Here is a 26438-nt window from a genome sequence, read left to right as displayed (position 1 = left end):
TGTAGAGAAAAGTAAAAATTTACTTAAGCAAGAAAAAGAAAAGGTAAAGGTAAAGAATAGGAGAAACCTGGTTCAATAGCAGTAACTGCAACAGAGATCTTGAAGCCCTAGTGGACAGTCACTTACATATGAGCCAGCAGTGTGCTGCAGCTGCCAAAAAAGCCAATGCAGTCCTAGTCTGCATTAACAGAGACAGAATCAAGATTACATAAAACGTTAGTACCGCTTTATAATGCCTTGGCAAGACTACGCTTGAATTAGTGCATCCAATTTTGGTCATTATAATATAAAAAAAGATTTTGAGACACTGGAAAGAGTGCAGAGAGGAGCAACAAAATTTATTATGAGACTGGAGCTAAAACATATGAAGAAAAGTTGCAGGGATTGGGTACGAGTAGTTTAGTGAAAGGAAGGACTATGAGTGACATGATAACAGTGTCCCAATATTTAAGGGGCTGCCACAAGGAAGAGGGAATCAACCTATTCTCCAAAACACCAGAAGGCAAGGCAAGAAGCAATGGATGGAAACTAATCAAGGAGAGAAGCAATGTAGAAGAAAGGAGAAATTTTGTAACAGTGAGAACAATTAACCAGTGGAACAACTTGCCTTCAGAAGTTGGAGGTGCTTCATCACTGGAGGTTTTTAATAAGAGATTGGACAGCCATTTGTCTGAAATAGTATAGGGCCTCCTCCTTGAACAGGTATTAGAAGACCCCCAAGGTCCCTTGCAACCCTATTATTCTGTTCTGCCTCTGTTAGCCCAGCACTTGAGAAGTTGAAACTGCACATCTCTAACCGGAGAGGCAGATAAGTCTCTCCTTTTTTTTTTTTTAGCAACTGAGGCACTGAGCATTACACTAGATTTTGGAATGGAGAAATATCTACATTGAATATATTAATTATGAAAAATCTCTAATTAGAACTCCAAGGGTTGTTGGGGGGGTGGGTGAATTCTATGACGGGCAGATCCCTCACCCTCACCCTCATTTTAGAGCAATGAATTTTCTAGGTTACTAAAAAGGCTATACTTAAAGTAATATTCAAGAAATTTTCGCAACATTTAAAATCTTCCAAAAATTATTTTGTGTGTCGGTGGGAAGAAGACAACTATTTCCTGCTAGGTTTCCCTCCCCTTTATTTTTCAGATTATTTTCCACATTAAAACCACATCCTATCCCATATCTTGATATAAATGGAAAATTGCATATTTTGAATGCATAGTTAGATTCTAATATCAACAGCATCTATGGTGATGGGACAAAAAAGAGAAGATAAAAGTACAATCAGCTAAAATCTGCTGGAATTACATTGGCCAAATGTTTCCCTCACTCTTTCCTCCCCCACTCCTTCCAGTTTCTATTTCCATGTTGCTTTTTATTTCTTAGGGAAATATAGAACTTTGGATTTAGCCCATCCTGGCAGCACTCAAGATGTATTTCCCAGAACGTCTCTTTTTGTCCCCAGTATCAGGTAAGAATAGCAAAATAATTTTTATTGGGGAAAAAAAATTTGGCAGCTGAAAGGGAGAATGATTATAGTTGCTGACATTCTTTCCCAAGGACCCTAGAACAGAACAGTGTTTCTCAAACTTGGCAGCTTTAAGATGTATGGACTTGTTGGGGAAGTCTGGGAGTTGAAATTCATGTATCTTCAAATTGCCAAAGTTGAAAAACACTAAAATAAAAAATTAGTTATAAGCCCTATTCTTCAAGGACAGTTTTATATAAGCAGTTCATCTTTTTTTATTATTATTATTTTTTAAAAGATTTTTATTTTATCCCTGTGGCAAGTTTCCTTGCTTCATATAGGAAATATAATTAATATTTTGTTACAAAGAAAATTGGTTTACTTACAGTATTATAAAATTACATATATAATTGTTATAGTTTGATCATGATAGTGAAAATTATTAATATGCTAGAATTTGCTTTTTGATACATCTGCAGTGACATATTTAGCATGATGATATTAGTAGAGAAAATAACTCATTATAAACCAATTATTTTCTGGAAAGTTTTGTTTTTTAAAAAAGCAAGGAAAAAAAAAACATGCTGATCTATAGAATGAGGCTGCATTTTAAGATATGCCCCGATCTTCCACAGAGAGATAAGTATGACATTTTGAAAATACTGTGTAATTACTAGATAGCATTTCCTTCCCTTGCATTTCCTCCAGAAAACTGTTCTGTAGCTACACCTGAAATTTCTATACATCGTTGCCTTTTATGTCTTGAGACTTTAGCACGGCAAACATAAAATGTAATTTAGGAGGCACAACAGTCTTCTTGCTCTTCCAACTCCTTTCTCTGCAATCTGATGCTTTCAGAATCCTGCATTTTCTTAAAATCAATGAAGATTGTATATCTAGATATGCAGAAACACAACTTTTTTTCTTTAAAAAGCAGATTCTTCCCCTCCACTGTCTTAGGATCATTCCATTAGAATTCTCACTTTCTGCTTTTGTTCTTTTCATTTTCCTTGCCTCTTGTTCTTCCCATGCACTTCCAACTCAGTCTTAGGATACAGCTTCAGCATTTAGCTAAATCATTCTTCTCGTTGTCAGGGAGTTTTGCAAGGGTTAACTTTTTTCCAGAATGCTCTGGAAGACCATGCTGCTGAGATGTAAACATGGAAATAATCCATGGACAGACGCTGCTCCTGTCTGGAGAAAATTTACATTTAAAAACAAAGGGAATGATTCAAGACAAAGGAGAATAGAAAAATATGGATAGAAATGCAAATAATATGACTTACTAAAGAATATCAAGCCTTCAGTCATTTTTAAAGGCAAGCACCCCTTCCCCCTCAAAATCTTAAACCTGCAAATTAGATGTTGTCTAACCTTTGTTCCTTCTTTTGTTCTAAAATTAGCACAATTGTAAACAAGCAACCTGAAATTCTGAAAAAGGGTGATTCTTAGACCTTAATGTTATGTATACATAACGAAAACAAAGTAATGTTTAAAGAAACACATTTTGCTCAGCAAGCATGATCCATCTTGAAGAAGACATATTTTTCAAATCATATTGTTAACGCTTCAGTTGACTATCCCGCTCCCTATCACAAACATAAAAGAACAATCCAATGCCAATTTTAAAACCCAGCTATGTTATGAACCAGAGTGACAATTCCCACCTGCAAAACAACTGCATTAAATAGGGAGGGGGGGGAAAAAAACCTGCTTCCTGGCTTGGCTGTCCTTCACAGGCTGTTGGTAGCAGTAGGGTTGTGGCCGGACATGTTACAGCATGTAGATGATATATGATAAAACGACCAGCCCTATAATGGCAAAAAACATGAGAATGAATATGTCCAGCATGATGATGGGAAGAAGCAAGGACAGCAGTAGCCGTGCTGGAATCGTAGGCTGGGATGGGCAGGCACGAGTGATGTAGAAATGCTGCAGTAAGGAAGAAAAATGAGAAAGGGAGGGATTTGCAGGCTAAAGGAGCACACACAGAGCCACTCTTCAAGAGGGCAAAAAGCCGATTCCCGATGAAGCAGATCCAATTCTTCAAGAGGAAATGGGATGTAGGGAGAATCATAACAGTAGGCTTCTACACAGGGTGATGCAGTGAAATGCAGATTTTGTAAAGATGCATATTTAAGATTAGCCACAATCCAGATAAAGTCTAGCATAGGGGAAGGTGGCAGAACTCAAGGACTGTCTTGTTTGTCCTCTTCTGATTTTTACTCGGTTTCTGCTGCATCAGGGACTGCCCTGCTAGATTAAGAGAATCAGATCATATTCAGCCTGTAAGACCAGCAAAGATTCTCCCTGGCAATGGAGGAATTTACCATGCTTAGCCTGTGGAAGAAATCCTGTAACATAAGAATATTACCTCAAGCTTCCAGGATTGGAATTTCTGGAAATTTCTTTGCTGCCATTTGCAACCCAGATCTGGTAACCCCATGTCAGGATTATAATATATGTGAGAAATACAGCTGCCTGAGTGTCAAGTTAATTAAGATATGGAGGACTGATGGCTTTGCTTCTTTTCTAATTCCATCATTATTAAAGTTAAGGTTTCCCCATTTGCTTGTCTAGTCTCCCAAGTGCAGACTGGCAGAGGGATAGTAACAGGGCCACGTGAAGTGTTATTATTACTTTATACTGCTTTCATAAGACCACACTTTGAATACTGCATCCAGTTTTGATTACCACAATTTTAAAAAGTTGTTGAGTCTTTAGAAAGGGTGCACAGAAAAGCAATGAGGATAATTAAGGGATTGGAGGCTAAAGTATATGATGAACTGTTGTCGAAAATGTGCAGAAATTCCAAAAATTCCTTGCTTTGTGGGGGAAGCCAGTTAAATCCAAGATTGCTGTAGATTTGTAGACACAGAGCAGGACCAACTTCTATCACCTTGCTCTATGCTCTTGCTTTAAATGTAATATAGACTGGAGTGCATCTATTCCCATGGCAATTTTATTTTACCAGAAATTACAGGAATTGCATCTCATTGTAACAAAATCTAATTATCATCCCTTGTTTTACTTGAGGAGAGAAATTTTGTTTATCACACATTTTATTGCTTGGTCTTGGCTGAGATCAAACTGAGATCGAACTTAACTAAGGCCCCAATATGTAAACCAGGCTACTGGTGCTAGTTTACTCACTCAACAGCTTACAAAATATCCTCCAAAGCACCTGAAGGAGGAACAAGAAGCAATGGATTTAAACTAACCAGAGAAGCAACCTAGAAATAATGAGAAATTTCCTGACAATTGGAACTATTAACCAATGAAATGGCTTGATTAGTTATGGGTGCACCATCACTGGAGTTTTTAAAGAAGAGATTGGGCAACAATTTGTCTGAAATGGTTTCCTGCTTGAGCTGAGGGTTGGACTAGAAGACTTCTTCTGTTAAAGTAGTTGCAAGGTGATTCAAACTCCACAAAAAGTATTCCACCGGTCCTGGAAAGTCATCTTAAGAGAAGGTCTGTTTAGTGTCATATGTACAGTACATAGGCAGAGAGGCCCCCTGTATAGCCTGTCACTATGTGGAACATGCTGGTATTGAAAACACTTCTTTTCAGCATACTTTTGATTGTGGGCGACCACTGGGGGGGGTTATTAAAGGATTTTTGTGGAATTCTATGATTTAATAATGTACTGTATTTTTTGCACCATAAGACGCACATTAGCTTTAGAGGAGGAAAACAAGAAAAAATATCTGCCTCTGCCTCCCAGCATCCATCCGATTTTCATCTGGCTAGCGTCTTTGCAGCAAATAGCCCGGTCAGCTTCAGCACTATCCCAGCCCCAGTATATGCCTTGTCAGGACTCCACTCTGTTGCACCCACCACCGGTCAACTGAGCTGAGCTGAGGCTGCCGGCAGGAAACACTGGAGCCTTCACTGCCAAGCAGCTGATCGGTTTCCCAGAATGCCGCCGATCAGCTGTTCTAGGTGGAGGGGACTGCCACCCCTGCCGCCATTCACTGTCCCATTTCCTATCGCTGCCATTTGGCTATCAGCGACAGCTAATCGGTGGCAGCGATCCCCACTGCCTAGAACAGCTGATTGGCGGTATTCCGGGAGACCAATCAAACCTGATCAACTGCTCAGCAGCGAAAGCTCCAACATTCCCTGGTGGTGGCAAATGGCGGCAGTGGTGGCAGCAGCAAATGCCCCCGCTGTACCAACCCCCCTTTCCCCACTGAACTATTCATTTCATAAGATTCACAGACATTTCCACCCACTTTTTGGGGGGTGGGGAGAAAGTGTGTCATATAGTATGAAAAATATGGTTTCTTTGACTCTGTAAATTGCTAGAATATAAATGTAGATAGTTAAATTTTACTAATTAAAAATTAAATAAAATATTTAATTTTTTTAAATGACTTAAGGAAATGACTTTTGCATAACCTAGATCGATATTAAATTATTGTATGGAATATTAAGCTTTTATCAGATACATAAATGTTGGTAATAATGTAATACTCATAATCCCCTATTTTTAAACAAAAACATCCATTTATTTGAGATAATTTTTTTGAAGTACAGTACAGAGATCATTCTTGATGAGGAATGGCAAGCTAGGACATCTCCAAATGAGTGGCTAAGATCTGAGGACTGTTCAGTAGACTGGATAAAGAAAGGAGTGGAGGTTGCCCACTTGTGCTCTGAATAGCTACGTCTTGTGAGGAAACTATGGAATTGGGTTTTGTTTTGTTTTTCCTGCAGGTTTGAGTGCCAGAGGACAAGGAAAACAACCATGCTCTCAACCACAACAGAACTTTTTAAAGAATACTGAATTCATTCACTCATTTCTAATCACTTTTGGAAGTTACCCATTCAACTAGTTTTAGGTTTTTGGAAAACTTCAAAATAAGTTTGAAAAGCCATCTGGTGAGTTTACTTTCATTCCTGAAAAAAAGAAAATTCATAAGCTTAAGAAATAGAATAGAATTTTTATTGGCCAAGTGTGATTGGACACACAAGGAATTTGTCTTGGTGCAGCAAACTCAATCCCAAGCCCACAGACTACATTGTGAATGCTAAATTGAGTCAAATCCTTTATTTGCTTACACCTAAGGGACAAAATCTTGCCAAAATAAAATTATAACCTTTCTAACTAACCTATTAAATATATTATGGCAGATTCTAGAGTGTGGCTACCCTGAACATTTTTCTTCTCTCCCTTCCTCCAGCTCAGGACTGTAGTCTCTTAATCTGGGCTTTTCTGTGTGAAAGCTTTTCCCCTATTATAGGTGCACATTCCATCACAAGAACTGACACATCGAAAACTTATGATGTGAAAATGGTTTTAAACAGCCCAGGCTGGATTTTTGCACTACTTCTAAGCTGTATTTTAGCTAGTTTGTTAAAGCTGTGATTGCTTGATATGGTATGCTAATCCATTAAATCATAGTTCACAAATTACAGTGGTTGAGTTGTCACATTCATCAATTCAAATATGTATATCCAAAAAGGTATTTTTCCCATTAAAAATTAAATTTTAACATTAAAATTAAACACCAAAATGCTGTATAGGAATCAAATCATTTTCTTCTTGACTGTTCTTTTGTGTCATCTTTAGCTCTTCATCACAGCGGACACAAAGACTTTAGTTCAGAATCTAAAGTTTTTAAAATCTGCGCTAACAAGACCATGAGGGATTAACAATACATGTTTCCTAAATCAACCCAGAATATCAAAGAAGGTCCTTGAATTAGACTAGTAAACTTATTGTCTGTGAGTGTGCATTAGCAAAACCGATACCACAATGTAACCAAGTTTACTCTAAAACTAGCTTAGTAAAATTTATTGCTATAAAATAACTTTTTTTTCTCTTTTATTGATACAGTTGAAAAGAAGGGGATGGGAGAGGGAGAGGGAAATGTAATTCCATAAAATGAAGAACAAAACAATCAGCAGGTACAAATTATATTTTTATTTTTAAATTGGCATAAACCAGAAGATAACTGGCACTACATTTGATTCTATGGTCCCACTGAAAAAGGCCAAATGATTTTGAGAGGGTGTGTAAGTCCACAGTGAAGAAATATACAAAGAGAACAAATGTAAACCCCAAAATATAGTTCAAAGCAAATAATTAAAGTCATTAATTTAGACACTGAAGTCTAGTTTGAAAATCTAAGATGTATAGAAGACATGATGTGAATAACAATGGCTATAGAGATGCATTTTAGCCGTTCTTTCTTTTTCCCCCCATTTATTTATTTAAATACAGGTTTAGGTACTTTTCAAATATTGGAAAAATCAAAGATAAAAGTGCATAATTCAAAAAAGGCGGAAAAAAATAAATCAAGCAATGACAAACCATTTATTTCAAAGAAGGGGTGAAAAAGCTAGAAGAGATTTTTTTTAAATGAGCTATTTTATTGTAACTTTATTTGGTCCTCTAAAAATATTTATTCACATTATGTTACTTTGTATCTTCCTCATGAAAAGATAGCCTCTGCAAGATTGTCCACACGATTTTGCCTAATTCTCATCAGTCAGAAAAACAGCTGCTTCTAAGCTTGTGCTTACATCTTAGCACCAAGAATGTGATGATCTAACCCCCATCAGTCATTTCTCTGGGCACCCTTTAAAAACTCACCTCAAGGGTAAGTGGTCCCTAGACAACTACAAATTGCCTTCTGACAGGAAAGCCTGCTACCATTCTCACTGGCCTTTCTAGTGGCTCCAATAGAGTTCATGGAATTATGCTATGGTATGAGGAAACAGACACTCCTTCCTTGAACACCTTTTTCACTAGTGCAAGCATTTAAGGGAAAAACAGAGACTAGGATTTTTAAGAAATAAGATTCTAAAATGTTTGTGCTTCTACAACACAAAAAGAATGACTTGATAATTTGATCGCTATTTCTATATTGATTGGAATAATGTATAAGAGCTTCTTAATGTTATGAGGCAAGGAGCTCAAATCAAACCAGCAAACATATGCTAACTATGAAAGGTAAAGACCAAGTAAAATACTGGAACATCCCTTTACTTAAATTTGGAGGAACTATACACTGAGGTAAAAGGTTCTCCTTAATCCTTGCTTAATGAATACCCTTGCTTGCACCCCTTGTAAGAGATGGTTGCTTTTTATTCTTAACTGCATATGCTTTGTAGTGCAAAGAAAGTTAAGGAAAAAAGTCCCAGAAACAGTGGAAATAATAGAGAGAATGCCAGCCCTTTACATGCCTCCTCTATGCAAGGGAAAAAGCAGAGATCAAAAAGCTATATCAAACAGTTATGGAATGGCAAAAAATTTCAAAGTAGTAAGAATTTATCATATTGATCCTTTACAGTGGAGACATAAGAACAACAAAGACAAAAAGAATAAGTGAATGTGTCTTTGATAACTGTAGCATATTTAAATGTTACAAATATCAATTTTCAGGATACTTTCTGCTATTTGACAGACAGCAGGTTGTACTTTTGCTGAAGAGGAGGGAGTGAGTCTTGGGAGAGCTTTAAAAATAAGCGAAAGCAATTTCTACTCAATGAATGATCTAAGAATTTCACACTTTCAGTAATCCTTTTGCCTTTGTGGTTCCATCACATTATCCAAGCACATAAATTTCCAGTTTTGTAGCAATTCCCTGATATTTCTTTTATAGCAAACTTCTATAAGAAATCTGATTTTGGTCCATGATATTATCCCACGCAGCAAATAAACTGTCAACCTGACAGCAAAGGAGAAAGTGGAATATTTCTAGTGAAAGGACTTTATTCCCCTGATGACTTCGCCCAAGGATTAGGTCTACCAGGGAGAAACAATGGAAAAGAGGATAGACTGTAAACATTGCTTGGCTCAAATGGCACACAAAGGAAAGGAGGATCAGTTTCTTAATCTGCCTACTAGATTTTGAGTCCTAATTTAAAAAAAAAATTCCTCATACAAGAATTTACTTTGAACAGAAACTTATGAAAAACAAAAATGTAGTCCCAAAGATAGCACCTTTGTAGAAAGTGTGACTCTTTGCTAAGGCTGATACAGAGAAATTTGGGGAATTTGCCTATTCCACACATTAAATACCAACAAGAGTTAGAAGTCTGGAAAAAGGGGCCTCTATGGAAGTTCTTAGTCATCCTGATCATAGTTGTCCAAAAAGTGCTTTAAAAAAGGCAACTGAACTTTCTTGATGTCTTCAAGCTATGCGGGTTAAATGTTCTAGAGGCAACTCTTCATGAGCATTTTTCTGACTACTGTCTAATCATGCCATGTATCAGAACTAGAGATTCACTCTGGCTGAGACATGGCATCTAAGAGGCAATGCTAACATTACAATCAAGCCTTCTAAACCAGAGGTCCCAATCCCCAGCCCCATACTGGGCCTTAACTCATCTGGAACTGGGCCATGGAAGTGGTGGGCAAATGCGGATGCACAGCTCTACTTGCATGAGTAGCGGGTGAATGCTGCAGCTTCATTTGAGCAGCAAACAGATGTGCCCGCCACTGGTGCAAATGAAGCTGCGTACATGTACTCACCCACCGCTTGCCCATAATGATTTCCTCTCCCTTGCTAGTCTGCAAAGGTTGAGGATCGTTGTGCTAAACTATTCCATCTGTATAGAGTACCTTTATGATAGAAACTGCTGCAGCTTCCATATCTTCCATATAGACTACATATATGCTCATTGCTTTCAGTCCACAAAAAGCTCTCCTGCTTTTGAAAAATACTTTCATTTCTTTCAAATGGATATTTAAAATTCATGAAAAGGAAAGTTAAGATAGAATAAATGAGCAAGAGTCAACATTGCAGAGATCCTGATAATCTTTTTCAATAAAATGCTCAGATTTTCCCCAAGTTACTGAAAGTGTGACATTCCTCTCCTTCTCCACCAGCCAAATAAACAGCTTTTCAGCCTTCCCACACTACTTCCTAATCCATATAATTGAAGTAGGATTTATTTCATTAAGTATCAATTCCAAAAAATACAGTTCCAGGGAGAGGGAGAAGGAGAAGGGCACAGTGCTATGTTCCATGAAGGCCGAGGAAAAGAATGGAAGGGCAATTACATGATACCCCTCCCAAGTTCGTATGCCTCCAAATCAAGGCTAAGTTGGTAGAGAAAAAGATGACTGTGTCAAAGATTCATAACATAATAAATGATGGGTAACAAGAGAGAGCAAAGAAGTGATAAGAGAACAAAAACCCCAAAGAGCCCTTGCCCTGCTGGCTTTCAGGGTAGCACTACAACAGAGCTCATATAGCCTCCACATAGTTAGCTGGAAGCATGCCTGTGTCACCGGTCCGTTCAACGGTGCCATACATCCAGCCATCATCAATTTGCTGCACATTGATTATGGTATCACCATCCTGGAAGGAGACCTCATCTTCATCGGCTGCACTGTAATCATAGACTGCACGAAACCGTTTCTGGGAGAGGGGAAAGAGAAGAAAGTAAAGTATAAATCAATGCTCAGAAATGGATATTCCCAAAACTGGAGAAGAAAATGCAGCTAAGCGTCTACAAATAGAGGCTGATAGAAGGGCTTATTTCTCTGTCCACCCTTGTTTACAAATAATCTAAATTTCCCAATATTAGGAAAGGGTTTGGGTTTTTTGAGTTTTTTTTGCAGAAAATGAAATTTAACCAGAAAAGAACAGTTTATTACTTTTCCTTGTTAGGCATCTTACACACTACAAATTAACAAGATCTCCTTCTCTCCTAAGGTTTCTACATTCTCCTGTTGCTCACAGCACCCTAAGTACACAACCCACTGTATCTTACATTATTATGTCCAAGCATATAAACATATCAATAGGAAAGTGGAATTAGTGGTAAATGCACGTCTCTCAGAGATAAAATATAGGAAGGCACCCAACCTATAGGCCAAATAAAAACCACATAATTATCTCCCTGGAAAGCCACTTGTTCCAGGAAATTTTAATATGCTCTATGTCTTCCTCTATAGTCCTGTCCCCTATCCCCTGTACTCTATGTTGCTGCAGTTTGCAGCAAAGGATTTTTAAGTCTTCCCATTCCACAATCTCTAATGTTTGCTGCTTAACTGATTGTTTGGAAATAATCTGACAGTGGGGAAAAGAATATTGTGCCGTTCCAATGCTATGCCTCCTTTTTTCAGTGTTCCAGCAACCTATTAAAAAGTGTGAAAAGATAGATTTAAACATTTGGCTCCTATTAGCTCCCATCCCAAATAGTGTTTCTGGATTGTTCTGGTAGATGATAACTCTTATGATAACCCACTCCCCCCACCCAATTGTTACATGCAAGCACAATTCATGTTATTTTCTATATTATTGTTTACAAAACTGAAATATAAAAAAATAAAAACAACATGCAAAAATTAAGCAAAACACCTAGAAATGCTACACAATATCCAATTTGGATGAACTTTGGTCTTACTGTTTGGCTTATAGATGAACTGTGTTCCATTATCCTGCAGTTCAGCATGAACTGAATGAAACTTGAATTAAAAGTTTTACTGTATCTGAGACTTCTCTAACTGAAAAAATTAAGGGTTAAGTTAAGAAAACCATAATTTCAAGTTTCAGCTGAAATCAGAGAATCAATAGACAGCTGGAAGCTAAATATTACCATATTTTGAGCTGCCTTCTGTAGCTTCACATGCAGAGATTAGACTTGCAAAATTATTCCTTTCCAATAATGTACATTAATTGCTGCAATTAAAGTAATTTTGCTTAATATATACTTTGACTTTCCTCCTGTCTTCACCTGAACCTTAGAGATAAGCCACATCATTGGATAATGGTTAAGAGTTAAAACTACTTATTTCAGAATAAAAATCTGAAATATTTCCAAGAAACATGTCGATGAAGGACCATACTTACTCCTCCTCCACTTGGGGCACTACGCTGTATTGAGACTGGTGCTGCTGGTTCCTTATAGCCATAGGATTGAGAGGCTGGTTGTTGTGATGGCTGTTGATGATAAACTAAAATTGGGGGGATAGGGATCAAAGAAATTGTTAACCATTGATTATAACATGAATCTGCATTGGATCAATACAAAATTCCTGATGAAAATGTCTCCGAGATGCAAAATTCACAATTTAACTACCTTAAAACAACAAAATCTGGTAAAGGAATAAGTACAATCCTTTGCTTTCATCTTTGTTTCTATTTGTCATTATGTTTTTAAAACTCCTGCAATATTAAATCATTTGTGCTATTTATTTGTGGAATGAGATTACACATCATGCTGCAAAATTCCCTCTGGCTGTTTTTAGAGCCTCGTGTCATGATTTTGGGGAGAATAATTTGTAATCAAATGGAGCATTTCGTATGCTTATTAAAAGTTAATAGTTTTAAGCCTTAATTTTATTTGAATTTTATATTGGTTCTTCATGGTCTATACAGGAATTTGAATATTGGTCAGCGATTATAACAAAACTGAACAGATAAACTGAGCAGAATATTGTTTATAAGAAAATGGAAACTAATATCTTTTGTACTTACAATTATTTGTCCTACTATTTTAATAATTTTTAGTGACTACAATTGTTTACTTTGCCTAATATTACAGACGATCCCTCCAGTTTTGCACACAATATTGGCAGGCTTCAGCTACAATAATATTCTTGCCTTTTAATCTCAGATGGATAAACTGTGGGAATAGAATGGCATATTTTGCATCAACTAGCAAAGTCTTTCCAGTTATGTCACATTTTCCCCTTTTCTTTTAGCACAGCCCCACCCCCCACTTCTCAATGCTATGGAACTGTTTCATTTCACCCACATATCTTTTGATTCTTCTAACAGAATTCTGATGTGATATAATACTAACAAGGTTAGGATTAGGAAGACTCAGATTCAAGTACCCCTTTAATTATCAATAGTAACTCTGGGCTGCTACCTTTTTTCAGCTCAATCTCACAGGTAAATTAAATAAAATGAGGCTGTATCCCAGCACGAGTTCCTTAGACTGCATTATAAGAAATAATTAATAACTATACATTATCAAGGTAAAGGTTCCCCTCGCACATAGGTGCTAGTCGTTCCCAACTCTAGGGGCGGTGCTCATCTCTGTTTCAAAGCCGAAGAGCCAGCGCTGTCTGAAGATGTCTCCGTGGTCATGTGGCCGGCATGACTCAACACCAAAGGCGCACGAAACGCTGTTACCTTCCCACCAAAGGTGGTCCCTATTTTTTCTATTTGCATTTTTTACATGCTTTTGAACTACTAGGTTGGCAGAAACTGAGACAAGTAATGGGAGCTCACCCCGTTACATGGCAGCACTAGGGATTCGAACCGCTGAACTACCGACCTTTCGATTGACAAGCTCAGTGTCTTAGTCCCTGAGCCACCGTGTCCCTAACTATACATTATAAGGCTTCATAAAACACCACCTTATAACTATAAAGTGAACAAAGGCAATCCTATCTTATTTGTGCAAGACAAAATTATTGCAGGGCAAATTAATACTTATATTCATATGAATACATTGATGGGATTGCCAGCAATCTGTTTTTCCTACTGCTCATTACCAGGGTTACTTGGCTGGGCATGATGAGGTTGCTGATGTGATGGAGGCGGCTGTTCAACTGGTCTCCTGTAATTGGCACCTTCTTGGGAATTACGGCGTTCCAGCTCACCTCCCTCCCCTGCAGGAGCACCCATCTTGCTCTTCTCAAATTCCTCATGGTATTTGATCTACAAAAGAAGGACAAGATACTATCAGCAAGAGCACAGAGACAAATGGGAAAGCTTATAATGTATTTGCCATATCATTAGTAGAAATTTTCCTGACCCCTTGCTGACCTTTATTATGTCATGCACTTTTGTTTTCACTGTCTTAATGAAAATTCAAATTCAATTGGTTTGTGAACTTCCACTGAAAGTCACAGATGAATATTCAAATAGTTGAAGGACTGAGAGTCAGGAATTGGGTTACTGCAGAGTAGGGATAGTACTAAAATTGTAATCGATTTTTCCTTTTTTACCAATTCTACATTTGTTTATCAAAAGCTTAACACATCAAGTTGTTTTTGTTACCTAGTCTCTACTCAGTATGATCAGGAAAATAATATATTATGCTGTTTAGCAATTGCTTATCAAATACCAGCACATAGTCTTGGGCAGTTCCAGGAAGACATAAACCCAAGAATCATGATGTATAAGTAGTCAATTCATTTTCCATAAATACTGATTCCCTCCTTAAAATAATTATCTTTAACCTATCTCTACACTTGATGAATTACTGTAATAGAGGATATGAACCAGAGGATGGAAACAGAATTGGTTCATTTTTACACAATATTGTGGAGTGTAATCAACTCCCACTTTCTTTTGCCCATTAAACTGCCTTTCCTAGCCAGAATGATTGATTGATTGATTGATTGACTGTCTATCCATCCTCCCTCCCTCCTTATTTTTTTTGAAGAATATCAGATCAATATTAGTTAACTATTACTTATTTATTTTTACAACAGGAACTTGAGAAAAATTTAAACTATGATAGGATCCATCATATGATTTAACTAGCATAAGGGCGTGGTCACTTATGCTAGTTAAATCCACAACGATCAGATCTATCAGAGACCATCTGCTTTTGATTTCAATCCCTGAAGCCATTCTTGTGAATGAGGACCTTTGTCATTCCCCAACCTGAAGATTTGGGGTGTCATGCAAAATAAACTGAATCCCTTGGGGATTCCCTTCCCAGGCCCTCTGCTCCATGGTATATTTGCCAGATTTGCAAGTTTGAAATTAGGTAACTGCTTTTTCATTTTGCTTTTTTCCTCTTCAGTTACAGAGGGAAACTCCAATTGTCTATGCTACAGAACCCCCAGGGCTGCAATGGGATGTATGAAGACATGTTCTTGTTTGATGTTTACAGCCCAATCCAGTTTAGCCCAGTGTCTTGGGATAAATGTTAGATGAACAGGAATGTATTTGCAGTATTTGGACTTTATAAGCAAGTATTCACAGTACTGCCTTAATAACAAAATTCAAGTATCTGCAATTAAGATGTTTTAAGAAAAGGAACAAATGAAGCTGACAAAGGAAAAGGTTTTAAATATCTGAAACATAGAGACAGAAGATGAAATGTGCAGGGCAGCTTACATTGCTGATTTGATCTTGAGTTTTCTTGATTCGCTGTAATTCAGGTGTGTCGGCCACTACACTAAAGCCTTTCCCTTTATTCTTTTCAAATTCCTCCTTATAGCGGACCTGTGTATGAGAATGAAGAAACAGACATTATTTATATTATGCCAGCACAACTGTGTATGAATTCTAATTTAAAACCTCACCTGAATGTTAAAAGTGATTATTATTGTGGGTCTGAAATTGCCATTAGAAATACTTGCTGAAACAATCTGCAATGGCTAATACTTGAATTAAAAAAGTTCTAAATATTGTGTAAAGTTCCTAGTATGAATTAATGGCTTTATATGTTATAACAGATATAAAGTGTTGACCTCATGCCTGCAGGCTGGTAGGATGTAGATGGAGAAGATCTGGCTTAGGTTCAATTCCCAGCAAGTCAATGTTATGGGTTCAGAAGTCACCCAATTCAGAAAAATGTATCCTTAATTATAGATGGTGTCATATCTATGGCACTGATGTGCAGCTTGTTTGGATAGGTGGCTTTTAAGCAGTGGTGGTATTCAACCGGTTCTATCCAGTTTGGGCGAACCAGTAGCAGTGGCTGTGGGAGGCTCTGTCCACCCACCCAGATGTCATCACGTTCCGGTTTTGATGCTCTGCACATGCACAGAAGGTCCTGTGCGTGCGCAGGTGTCACGTGCAAGTGACATTTGCAAACCGGTAGCGAAGGTAAGTCAATACCACCCCTGCTTTTAAGAGTCAAAGTTCAAATCTTGATGCAAGTTGTGAAAAAGACCTCAATCTTAAATTTAAATTATGGTTGTCCAACCTTTTAGCTTGTGTAAACATTGACTAAAAAGAAATTGTCCTGAGCCATGTGGAAATTATAAAATATAGTTAATAGCAATAGCAATAGCACTTAGACTTATATACTGCTTCATAGTGCTTTTACAGCCCTCTCTAAGTGGTCTACAGTCAGGATATTGCCCCCAACAATCTGAGTCTTCATTTACACACCTTGGAAGGATGGAAGGCTGAGTCAACCTTGAGCCGGTGAGACTCGAACTGTCAAACTGCTGGCAGCCGGCAGTCAGCAGAAATAGCCTGAAGTACTGCATTCTAATCACTGCGCCACTGCATTCTAACCACTGCGCCACCTCAGCTCTTAATGTATATAAATTACATAATAATGTTAAAATTTACAATCTTGTGGGACCACATTTGTCCAGAGCTGACGGTTGGACATATCTGATTAAAACTATCATGCTTACTAATCCTTAAAAAGATTAAAACACTTCAAAAAATCTAAAATAATAGTGCTAAATTGCTAAATGTTTAAAATTAATAAGCCATGAACTAAGCAATGTTCCTTATGAAAATAAAAATACAGGTATACGACCTTTCATTTAGCAATTGTTCAAACTTACTGGGGCACTGAACAAAGGGATTTATGTCCAGACCCAAGAGTTACAAAAGTTTGTTTATTTATTATTAAATTTGTTGTCGCCCCTCTCACCACATGGTGACTCTTGTGGTTGCAATGCTCCTTCAATCACTTGATCAAAATTCAGGTGTTTGACAACCCACTCCTACCTATGATCAATCCATTCACCCACATATTATCTTCCCCTTCTATGCTTTTTTGGGCCTCTGCATTACACAGTCCCTGCCACCCTACTTGACCTTCAGCAGTTGGGAGGAGTTGAAGAAAGGCAGTCCCTTACCTTGGAAGAACCTAGGCTCAGAGCTGGGATGAACCAAGGCTGAAATGGCTTGGATTGGAGTGGGTCCTTGGCTAACAACCTATTCACAATGGGAATTGTTGAGATAGCCATTGCTAAGCAATGCAGTCAAGTCATGTTGCACTTTACGACCACATTTCTGAGCGACAGAAATTCTGATCCTAATTGTGGTCATAAGTAAGGACTATTTGTAGTTTGCCTTTAAAATCTTCCAGGATGCATTTTAAACTTTTCTCTAGCCCACTAAAAGCTTCCCCATGAACTATTCCAGAAACTGATTAATATTTGAGCCCAAGAAAGGTCAGTCAAATGCTACCATCTGCTGAAACTGCTAAACATTTTTATTATGGCAAATAGATACAAACTTGTTTACAAAAGCAACATATTGTACTCTGCTTTCTTGTCAATTAACATGGCTTAGTAAGAAAATTGCTAAGGAAATACAATCAAATCAAAGGGTTTCAATCAGTTCCCCTTGGCCTTGAATGTGCCCATTTTGTTAAATAAACAGTTACTTTCTTTCAACAAATTAATGTAGAAGAGAACTGTACATGCATTCATTTTGAGAATGGATTTAACACTGCAATTTGACAAATTAAAGTTAAGAGACACACTGAATTGTATTTGCAGGGATCAGACATGTTAAAATCAAGGTTCTTGATGGATGGAACTTTCCCATACTCAGATACTCATATGTTTAAAATCTCCCTTACCTCTATGTGTTTAAATCCAATTTAAAGAGGAAACTCATGTACATACACACAAAGAATCACTCTGTCCCTAGAAGCTGAGTTTAGGATCCTCTTAGTCAGTAGCTAAGCTAGAAGGCCATATATAAAAGGGGAAATCACCCAATAAGCAAAATTTCCCCATATTAGTATATATTAAGATATTCTAAAGTAAATAGTGCTTCTATTCTGGTGAGTTGCAGGTTTTCCTGAAGGCATCTGTCCAAGATATTAGGAAAATCAAAACATACACACCTGAATGCCAATTTAAAAATTATTTACCTAAAAAAAATCTCAGTGTACAGAGCAACATTCTGATGAATGTAAACATATTTGCTATTGCTCCCTGTGGGGCCAGCAAAGGGGAGGGAAGAGAGACAGACAGACAGCCTTGTTCTCACTGACAGCAAAAAGACACTCACAGCTGCAAGCAGTTTTCTAAATCTAAACTGTGAAACTGACAGGAGTGCATGTCAATACAGACAACTAAAACCAGTCTGAGAGCCAGTTTAGTAGAGTGGTTAAGGCATCAAACTAGAAACCGGGAAGACTATGAATTCTATTGCCGCCTTAGGCATGAAGCAAGCTGGCTGGCCTTGGGCCAATCACTTTTGCTCATCTCTAGGAAGGAGGCAATAGCAAACCACTTCTGAACTATCTTGCCAAGAAAACTACAGGACCTATTCAGACATCTCCATTGGTCATGACTGAATCAAAGAAAAAAAAGTTTAAGAAACCCAACTCAAAAGAGAAATTTTAACAAGAAATAAGAAACTTCTGATACATATTAGGTTATCCAGAGTCTGGAACAGGGGTGAAATGTAAAATTTGTTACTACCGGTTCTGTGGGCATGGCTTATTGGGGTGGTGGTGGTAATGTGACCGGGTGAGTGTTCTTTTAAAAGCCTGTGATGATCAGGCAACTCAGCTGGGATTGCCAGAGGGAAAAAAGCTTTTAAAGGGTTCTGACGATCCCAGCTGAGTTGCCTGATTGCCAGAACCTTCTAAAAGCCTTTTTTTCGGTCGAAGAGGTTGTAAAAAAATGCTTTTAAAGGGTTCTGACGACCCCAATTGAGCTGTGCGATTATCAGAGGCATTTTTTTTACTTTTAAAAGCATTTTTTCAGCCAAAGAAAAAATGCTTTTAAAAGTAAAAAACAAAACAAAACCTCTGATGATCGTGGGCTCAGCTGGGCATGCGGGGGGAGGGGGAGAGATTCTCCGAACCACTCGCCGACATTGCTACCGGATCAGGGGATCCAGTCCGAACCGGGAGCATTTCACCCCGGTCTGGAAGCAATGCAAAAGCAGCTCCAGTATGAACATGTCTTAATGAAAGATATCAGAAAAGTATTGTATGTTTTGTAAATGTGTTATTATAACTTTAGCTGTTCCCATAATAGGACAATTAGAGCAGGAAAAATGAAATCTTTGGATTGGTTTAAAAATATCTGAACTTTATCATTTTATACAGGGGGCAATATTATGACTATTTGACATAGGGACAGCAGTATTTTCAGAAATATGCAAATCAAATATTGCAAGCATTCATCATTGCACAATATAAAATACTATAACCATCTGTTATCAGTTCACACTATTGTTTTATCCAATTTCTCTTTATATTCCTTTTTTTTTTCAATTTTACCTCCTGAGGAATTTTAGGAAACTTGGAAAACTCTGTTGCACAACCCATGTTGTCTTTCTATCAATAAATCTTTTGTTACCATCAACCTGAACCACACATACCTAAAAATAAGTTATTTTCCTCCAGATATATTCATCTCTAAACAAAATTCACTAATCTCATATCTGTAGTCAGCAGAGGGGCTTCCATTCCCAACTTTCTTATAGAAAGGGATGCCCAGCACTCAGAAAAAATACTCCAAAAACTTCAGGAGTGTAACCCCTTATATTCTATACTTTGTACCTGCCCGCCAGAACAGCATTTAGTGCTAAATGATTTCATCAAACCAGGGAAAGAAAATAGACACTTCTCTAAATCAAAGTATAAGATAAAGGTAAAGATTCCCTTTGCATCAGTGGTGGGTTGCCCCCAGTTTGGACCTGTTCTATAAAACCAGTAAAACGGTTTTATAGAACACCCACTGACCCGAATGTCATCAAAAGCAATCTGCGCATGCGCAGAAGCTTCTGAGCATGCGCGAGCACAATGCGAACTGATAGTAAAGGTAAGTAGAACCCACCCCCGTCTTGCACATATGTGCTAGTCGTTCCCGACTCTAGAGGGTGGTGCTCATCTCCTTTTCAAAGCCGAAGAGCCAGTGCTGTCCGAAGACGTCACCATGGTCATGTGGATGGAATGACTAAATGCCAAAGGTGCACGGAAAGCTGTTACCTTCCGACCAAAGGTGGTCCCTATTTTTCTACTTGCATTTTTTATGTGCTTTCGTACTGCTAGGTTGGCAGAAGCTGGGACAAGTTAACAAGAGCTAACCCCATTACATGGTACTAGGGATTCAAATCAAAGTATATCAAGGCATTAAAGTTTAGCAAAGAAAATATTTAAATGATATATCCCTAAGGTATATCTAGTTTACCATTCAAGACAAGCAATGTCTGTAAATTATTACAACAGCTAGTAACAGGAAAGTAGAAACATACACCCTTTGGGTGCTTATGTTTATCTGCAAATTTCTTCTTATATTTTATTAGAATCATAAACTTAAAGTACATCATACTTGTAGCAAACAAAAATTATGATGATGTAACTGATAACAGATATACAATGTTGTTAATGAGACAATTATTACTTCGATTAACTAATGAGTTGCTATCAATTAAATATCTTCTGAAGGTATTTCATAAGACATTCTACTCCTTCATATTTTTGTTCCAAGTATTTCCAACTCTTACAGAATTCATTGTTCCTTTTGTCCCATGTTTTAACATGGGAATTGAAATCTCCAAATTTTGAATGTTACAGACAAGATTATGGAAGCATATTGGAAATAAATTACTATATTAATCATAGAAAAAAATAACAAAGAAATATAATTTATTGAATTTATTTATTGAAGTTATGCAAACTACACAGAAAAAGGGAGACATTCCTCTGGTGCAGAGGATGAAGCAACAAGTCTGTTGCAAGCAAGCAGAGGAAATACTCAGACAAGGCTGGCTTTCAGTTTTCTTTGTCCTTTTATGGGCACTCAGCTGGAATCGACTCAACTCTTATGCTTGTAGAAGGCTAGACATAAGTGAGTCAGGCAAGCTGGGTAGCTCTTTCCCATGTCTTGCTTAATGCTTGGCTATTATAAACTCTTAAAAGGAGAATGGTGGGAGTCTAATGCTGAAAAAAAAAAGGGACTAACTGGGGGAAGTCAAAAGGGCGGGGACAGCCACCATCAATCCCTGAGTGAGGTAATTCAATTCACCAGCAAACGAAAAGTTATTTAGTGAATTCTTTCCTCCATTCCTTCTCTTCATAGCAGCTTCAGTTCAAAGCAGTAGAAGTCTATCAAACGTCTCATTTTTAAATCAGGGTGCCCAAATTCTTACTCCAATTTTAAAATAAATGGGAATGCTAGGGAACAAGCATCTTGAAAACAGTATGCAAATTCAATCGAGCATTTAGTCCATCTTAAGTTTCATTAAAAAAGCAAATCTGATTCTTAATCATATGAAAAAAATGATTCATACTTAAAAAACAAGGTGGAAACAATAATGATTTCCTGCAATTTAGCCTAACCCTAAGGAAAGCAAAAGAAGTCAGCAAATTAACACATACTGGACACGTATTTTAATTAGTTACATAGGCCATTGCCTCCAATCTTTTCAAATTTTTGCTAAAAAAAAAAGGGGGGGGATAAAATATACACTCATATCAGGACTGTAGAGTATAGGACAGCAGAAGCCTTGAAGTAAAGGGTAACAAAATCAGCTGGACTACATTGGGACTTCCCAAAGTGAGCCAGCTTCCTGCCATAGTGTTAGAGTTTCCTGCAGGGGTGAAATCTTTTTTTTTCTTTTTGGCTATCAGTTCTGTGGCCGTGGCTTGATGGTCACGTGACTGGGTGGGCATGGCCAACTTGGTGTCACTCACTGTTAGAACCAGGAGCTCCACATTCTGACACAGAAGCACATTCTGTCTTTCACAGAACGTCACAGAAGGCAGGAGCTGCACTAAAGCACATTCTCCTTGCCCCCACCACCTCCACTCAAGCAGCGGCATTTCTTCTCTGCTTCTCTCCAGATGCTGGTGCAGGCATCATAGATGGATATCTTGTTGGAGCTAAACAGGGAAGCCGCTGCTTGAGTTGGGGGGGAGCGAGTAAGCTGCTAGGTCCTTCCCCGCAGCCCTGCCATGTTTACTGGCCTTCCATGTGGGCTTCCGCTTGCTTGCCTTCACAAGCTGGACACCGGTACACCAGGAAGGCAGCATGGAATGTAGCGTTGAATGCAGGCAAGCATGGCAGGACTGCACGCTGTGGACCGGTTTGGAGGTCTGGCCAGCCAGCCACTGCTCCCGGTCAGCGAACCAGCCCCAATCTCGTCAGAGCCAGTCCGAACCGGGAGCATTTCACCCCTGGTTTCCTGGTGAATAGCAGATCTGCATTGTGTTGCTGGGCCAGACTGAGACACAGAGCCACAGTGCATGAAGAATCCCGAGCTGCAGCAAAGAAAGCAGCCCCACTGCCATACTCCCAATAAGGCAGGGTGCCAGCAGCCAAAAGGGCACCACAGGGAAAAGGGCACTTGGGAGGAGTGGAAGGCAAGGCAGTCCCTTCCATTGGAAGAAACCAGGCTCCGGGCTGGAATATGTTTTCCAGCCTGTGCAACATCAACAATGGATTTGGGGGGGGGGGGGTTTGTCCCTGACAAATCTCCTTAGTTCAAGCCATGACACACTTCCAACATACCTGTGTTGCAAAGATCATACTTTGATAGAGATTACTGAGAATTCAAGGCAAGATTTCTCATACATGATTATCATCTCAATGATTGAAACATCTGACTCTAACTTCCCCTTCAAATAATCTTGTATGTTCACATACTTTTGCAACACACAAATAGCTTTGGATTGTTTTCCTTAATAAATAAATGAACAACTATAGTGGTTTTGACTCATGTATTTGTTTTTTCTTTATCTGGTTTAGGGCTAGTGTGAGTTACATATCACATTTTATAATATTTATGCAAAAATGTTGAAAATTCAAAAATATTCACAAACCATTAAGCACTACAATAGGATTCTTTTTATACTGCTACAAAAATGGATAGGTGCTTAAAATTGGACATTCTCTCTTACAGAAGAACAAATACAGAATTCTCAAGTTTCAGGTGCTGTTTAGCCTGAAATTATTTCCTATTTTCTCTCCCCCAAACTGCAGTTTTCCACATTTAGTAAACCAAGACCACAGGAAATAAACGTTCTTATTTTACAGTCATCTGTGGGCTGCAGGCGTTAAAATTAATCCAGCTGGAAGACTTGTTTACTTACACAGAAGATAATTGTGTGTTTTTGGCAAGCTATCGGAACTAGTTACGCCTTCTAAGCTACTCAAAATAAAGAAGCAAAACTGTCAGAAGTATGTAGTAGGAGCTCTCAGCATCATTACTTCAGTTCCAGATGTTGTTAGAGAAAAGGTCCAAGGGCCGTGGATAGCTCAGGCTGTTAGGAGCCTGTTATTAGAACACAATAGCCTGCAATTACTGCAGGTTCAAGCCCGGCCCAAGGTTGACTCAGCTTTCCATCCTTTATAAGGTAGGTAAAATGAGGACCCAGATTGTTGGGGGGGCAATAAGTTGACTTTGTAAATATGCAAATAGAATGAGACTATTGCCTTATACACTGTAAGCCGCCCTGAGTCTTCGGAAAAGGGTGGGATATAAATGTAAATAAAAAAAAAACAACAGCTCTAGGAACTACCAAATGGAATAACATATAACCAGTATTTAGATTCTAAACCCTCCCGATTTTATGTTCTGAAGTTCTTATTAAAATATATCTATTTTTTGCACCAAAACAAGCACAGAGGTTATAGTCAGGTGTTGATGCTACTTTGGTAAAATGTTACTTGACCTTAGCAATTTGTCCCGTATATCACTTGTATAACGTGTATTTCCAAATTCAAAACAATCTAAAAATACAGTCATTATATAACAAAGCATTATGAAAGAAAAAGCCATTTAGCATCTACCTTACAGACCAAATGAAAATATGAGGAAACAGCCATGAAAAGAAAAACACAAAGATACTATAAACAACAGCAGTCTTTTACTAATGCTCTAGTGAGGGGTGAGGTTCGTGGGAAATAATGTGAATTGTTTTATGGGATTTCATATTTCTGTTGTTTAAAAGGGAAAGTTGTAATGAATTTGCTAATGATGTAAATACTTAAATACAAAATGAAGAGGCACATTCAACAATTCTCACTAAGTTTTATAAAGAACAGACAATATTCAATCAGAAATTGTTGAACTCTAATGAAAAACTGATTAAGAGCTATATAACTTTCAACTAAATTTGAAAATGAAAGATGAACAAGTGGCTTCCGGTGGCACCACTTTCCTCGCTGGGCGCCTAATCAAGGCACTCAGTGATGAAATCTCGTAAAAGCTGGCGAAACAGCGAAAATCAGCTGTTCGCCGGCTTCAACTCCCTGGGAGAAAGGGAGAGGATAGAGCAGCGGGAGAGTGGTAGATCTCCCCAGGGCCTTGGCTTTGTTAAGCAGAGCCCCGGAGGGTTGAGTCCACTGAAACCCTGCCGAGCTCCGAACTTCAGCACACTCCTGCAGATGCAGGAAAAGAAGAAAGTGTCCATCTCTGCCCAATCGATTTTTTCTGTGGATTTCTACATGCAGACGGAATAAACGCGAGTGAATAATTATTGGATTGCAAGTATTTTTGACTTCCTGACTCCTACCCTTTAAAAAGTGGAAAAATCTTTTTTTTCCCCCTTAACTGACTGTTTAAAATGGCGTCTCTGAGAGAAAGCGAAAGGGAAGTGAAGTGAAAGCTGGCTGTGTAACTAAGAAACGTTATTTGTGGATTGCAACGAATTGAGCTCTCCTATACTTAAAGGGGAAAAGAAAAGTTTTAAACTTAAATTTTGTGACTTTTAAAAACTGAAATGGCTACAAAACCACCTAAGACTGCTGGTAGAAAGGGATCTGAAGTAGCTTTGGAAGATATGCTTAAAGAACAAGGGAAAATGTTTGAAGAGAGGTTTAAGGAGTTGATGGAAAATGAAGAGAAGAAATGAAAGAGAATAATAAAAAAATAAGAGAAGATATTTTGATGGCTTTTCAAGGTTTGGCAAAAAGACTGGAGGGGTTGGAGGAGGAGGTGCAAGAAATTGCCCAGTCAAACCAGCAATTAGAAAATAAAATGGGAGGAATTCAAATAAAATTGGACAAAAATGAAGATCAAGGGGTAGTGATGCAGTATAGGATGATGGAAGGAGCACTGAGAATTAGGAGTTTACAAGAGGAAAAAGGTGAACATTTTAAAAAAAATTATCAGAAGCCTTGGCTGAATTTATTGAATTTGATCCACAAGAGGTTGCTTATCAAATTGATAAAATATACAGAGTTAATTCCTGGATTGCTAGGCAGAAGAAATTCCCTAGAGACATTGTGGTTTACTTTGTGAAAAGAACAATGAGAAACCAGATTTTGCAAGTTGCATATCAGAAAAAATTGAAAATAGGAGATCCGGAGTTGAAGGTTTTGAAAGAGATTCCTCCCAAGATGCTAAGGGACAGGAAAGACTTTATATTTTTTACACAAGAACTTAAAAAGTACCAGATTCAATTTAGATGGGAAGTTCCAGTTGGTTTGACAGTGTATTATCAGGAAGAAGATATCGTATTAGATTTTCTTTCTACTGTGTTGAAAGTTGAAATAGAAGTAATAGAAAAAAGAATTCAAGAGAGTCAAATGAGTGTGGAAGTGGAGGTGACCCCAGTGATGTTATCATCTGAGGAACAATCACAAGAACAAAGAGTGACAAGGGGAGCCTTTAAGCGTAAAGAAAAGGAGCAACAAATTCAAAGCAAAGGTCAGGATTCTGCTACAGAAGTGGTGGGAGGGGCAAGGCCAAAGATACGAGAAAATGATCTTCAGCTGACTGCTCAAAAGCTTCAGGAGGCCAGTAATGGCAAATAAAATTCTGACCTGGAATGTCAATGGTTTGAATTCAGCTCAGAAAATAAAAAAAGTATTTCATTATCTGAAACAATTTAAAAATGATGTGATTTATTTACAAGAGACACATATTAAATTATCAGATCAAAAATATTTGATAAACTCAAAATTAGGTAAACACTTTGTTGCTTCAGCTTTGGATAAGAAAAATGGCATAGTGGTATATTTAAGAAAGGATATACTAGCTAAGTTAATAGAGGCAGATATTCATGGAAGATATATTGCTATTGAACTTACATTAGAAACAAAAAAGATTCTTCTGCTGGGTATATATGCACCTAATCAGCAACAAGA

General features: G+C 37.9%; 1 protein-coding gene and 1 long non-coding RNA gene across 2 annotated transcripts in view; both read right to left on the bottom strand.

Annotated features, from left to right (window-relative positions):
* Positions 1–1727: 1727 nt before the first annotated feature.
* LOC131197561 (uncharacterized) lies at positions 1728–3489 on the bottom strand. Its single transcript, XR_009154986.1, has 2 exons — positions 3136–3489; positions 1728–2662 (listed from the first exon to the last, which is right to left on the bottom strand). It is a non-coding gene; the product is annotated as an uncharacterized LOC131197561 (long non-coding RNA).
* A 4190-nt stretch (positions 3490–7679) lies between these two features.
* Positions 7680–26438, bottom strand: part of LASP1 (LIM and SH3 protein 1) — a 54450-nt gene continuing 35691 nt past the window's right edge. The window contains exons 4-7 of the mRNA XM_058181100.1: positions 15520–15627; positions 13941–14106; positions 12286–12389; positions 7680–10848 (exon numbers count right to left, since the gene is read on the bottom strand). Coding sequence (XP_058037083.1) covers positions 10675–10848; positions 12286–12389; positions 13941–14106; positions 15520–15627 — 552 coding nt within the window. The 3' untranslated portion in view covers positions 7680–10674. The remainder of the gene's footprint in view (positions 10849–12285; positions 12390–13940; positions 14107–15519; positions 15628–26438) is intronic.

This window comes from Ahaetulla prasina, chromosome 4, assembly GCF_028640845.1.
Source record: "Ahaetulla prasina isolate Xishuangbanna chromosome 4, ASM2864084v1, whole genome shotgun sequence".
NCBI lineage: Eukaryota > Metazoa > Chordata > Lepidosauria > Squamata > Colubridae > Ahaetulla > Ahaetulla prasina.
This window is presented reverse-complemented; position numbering and strand designations above follow the sequence as displayed.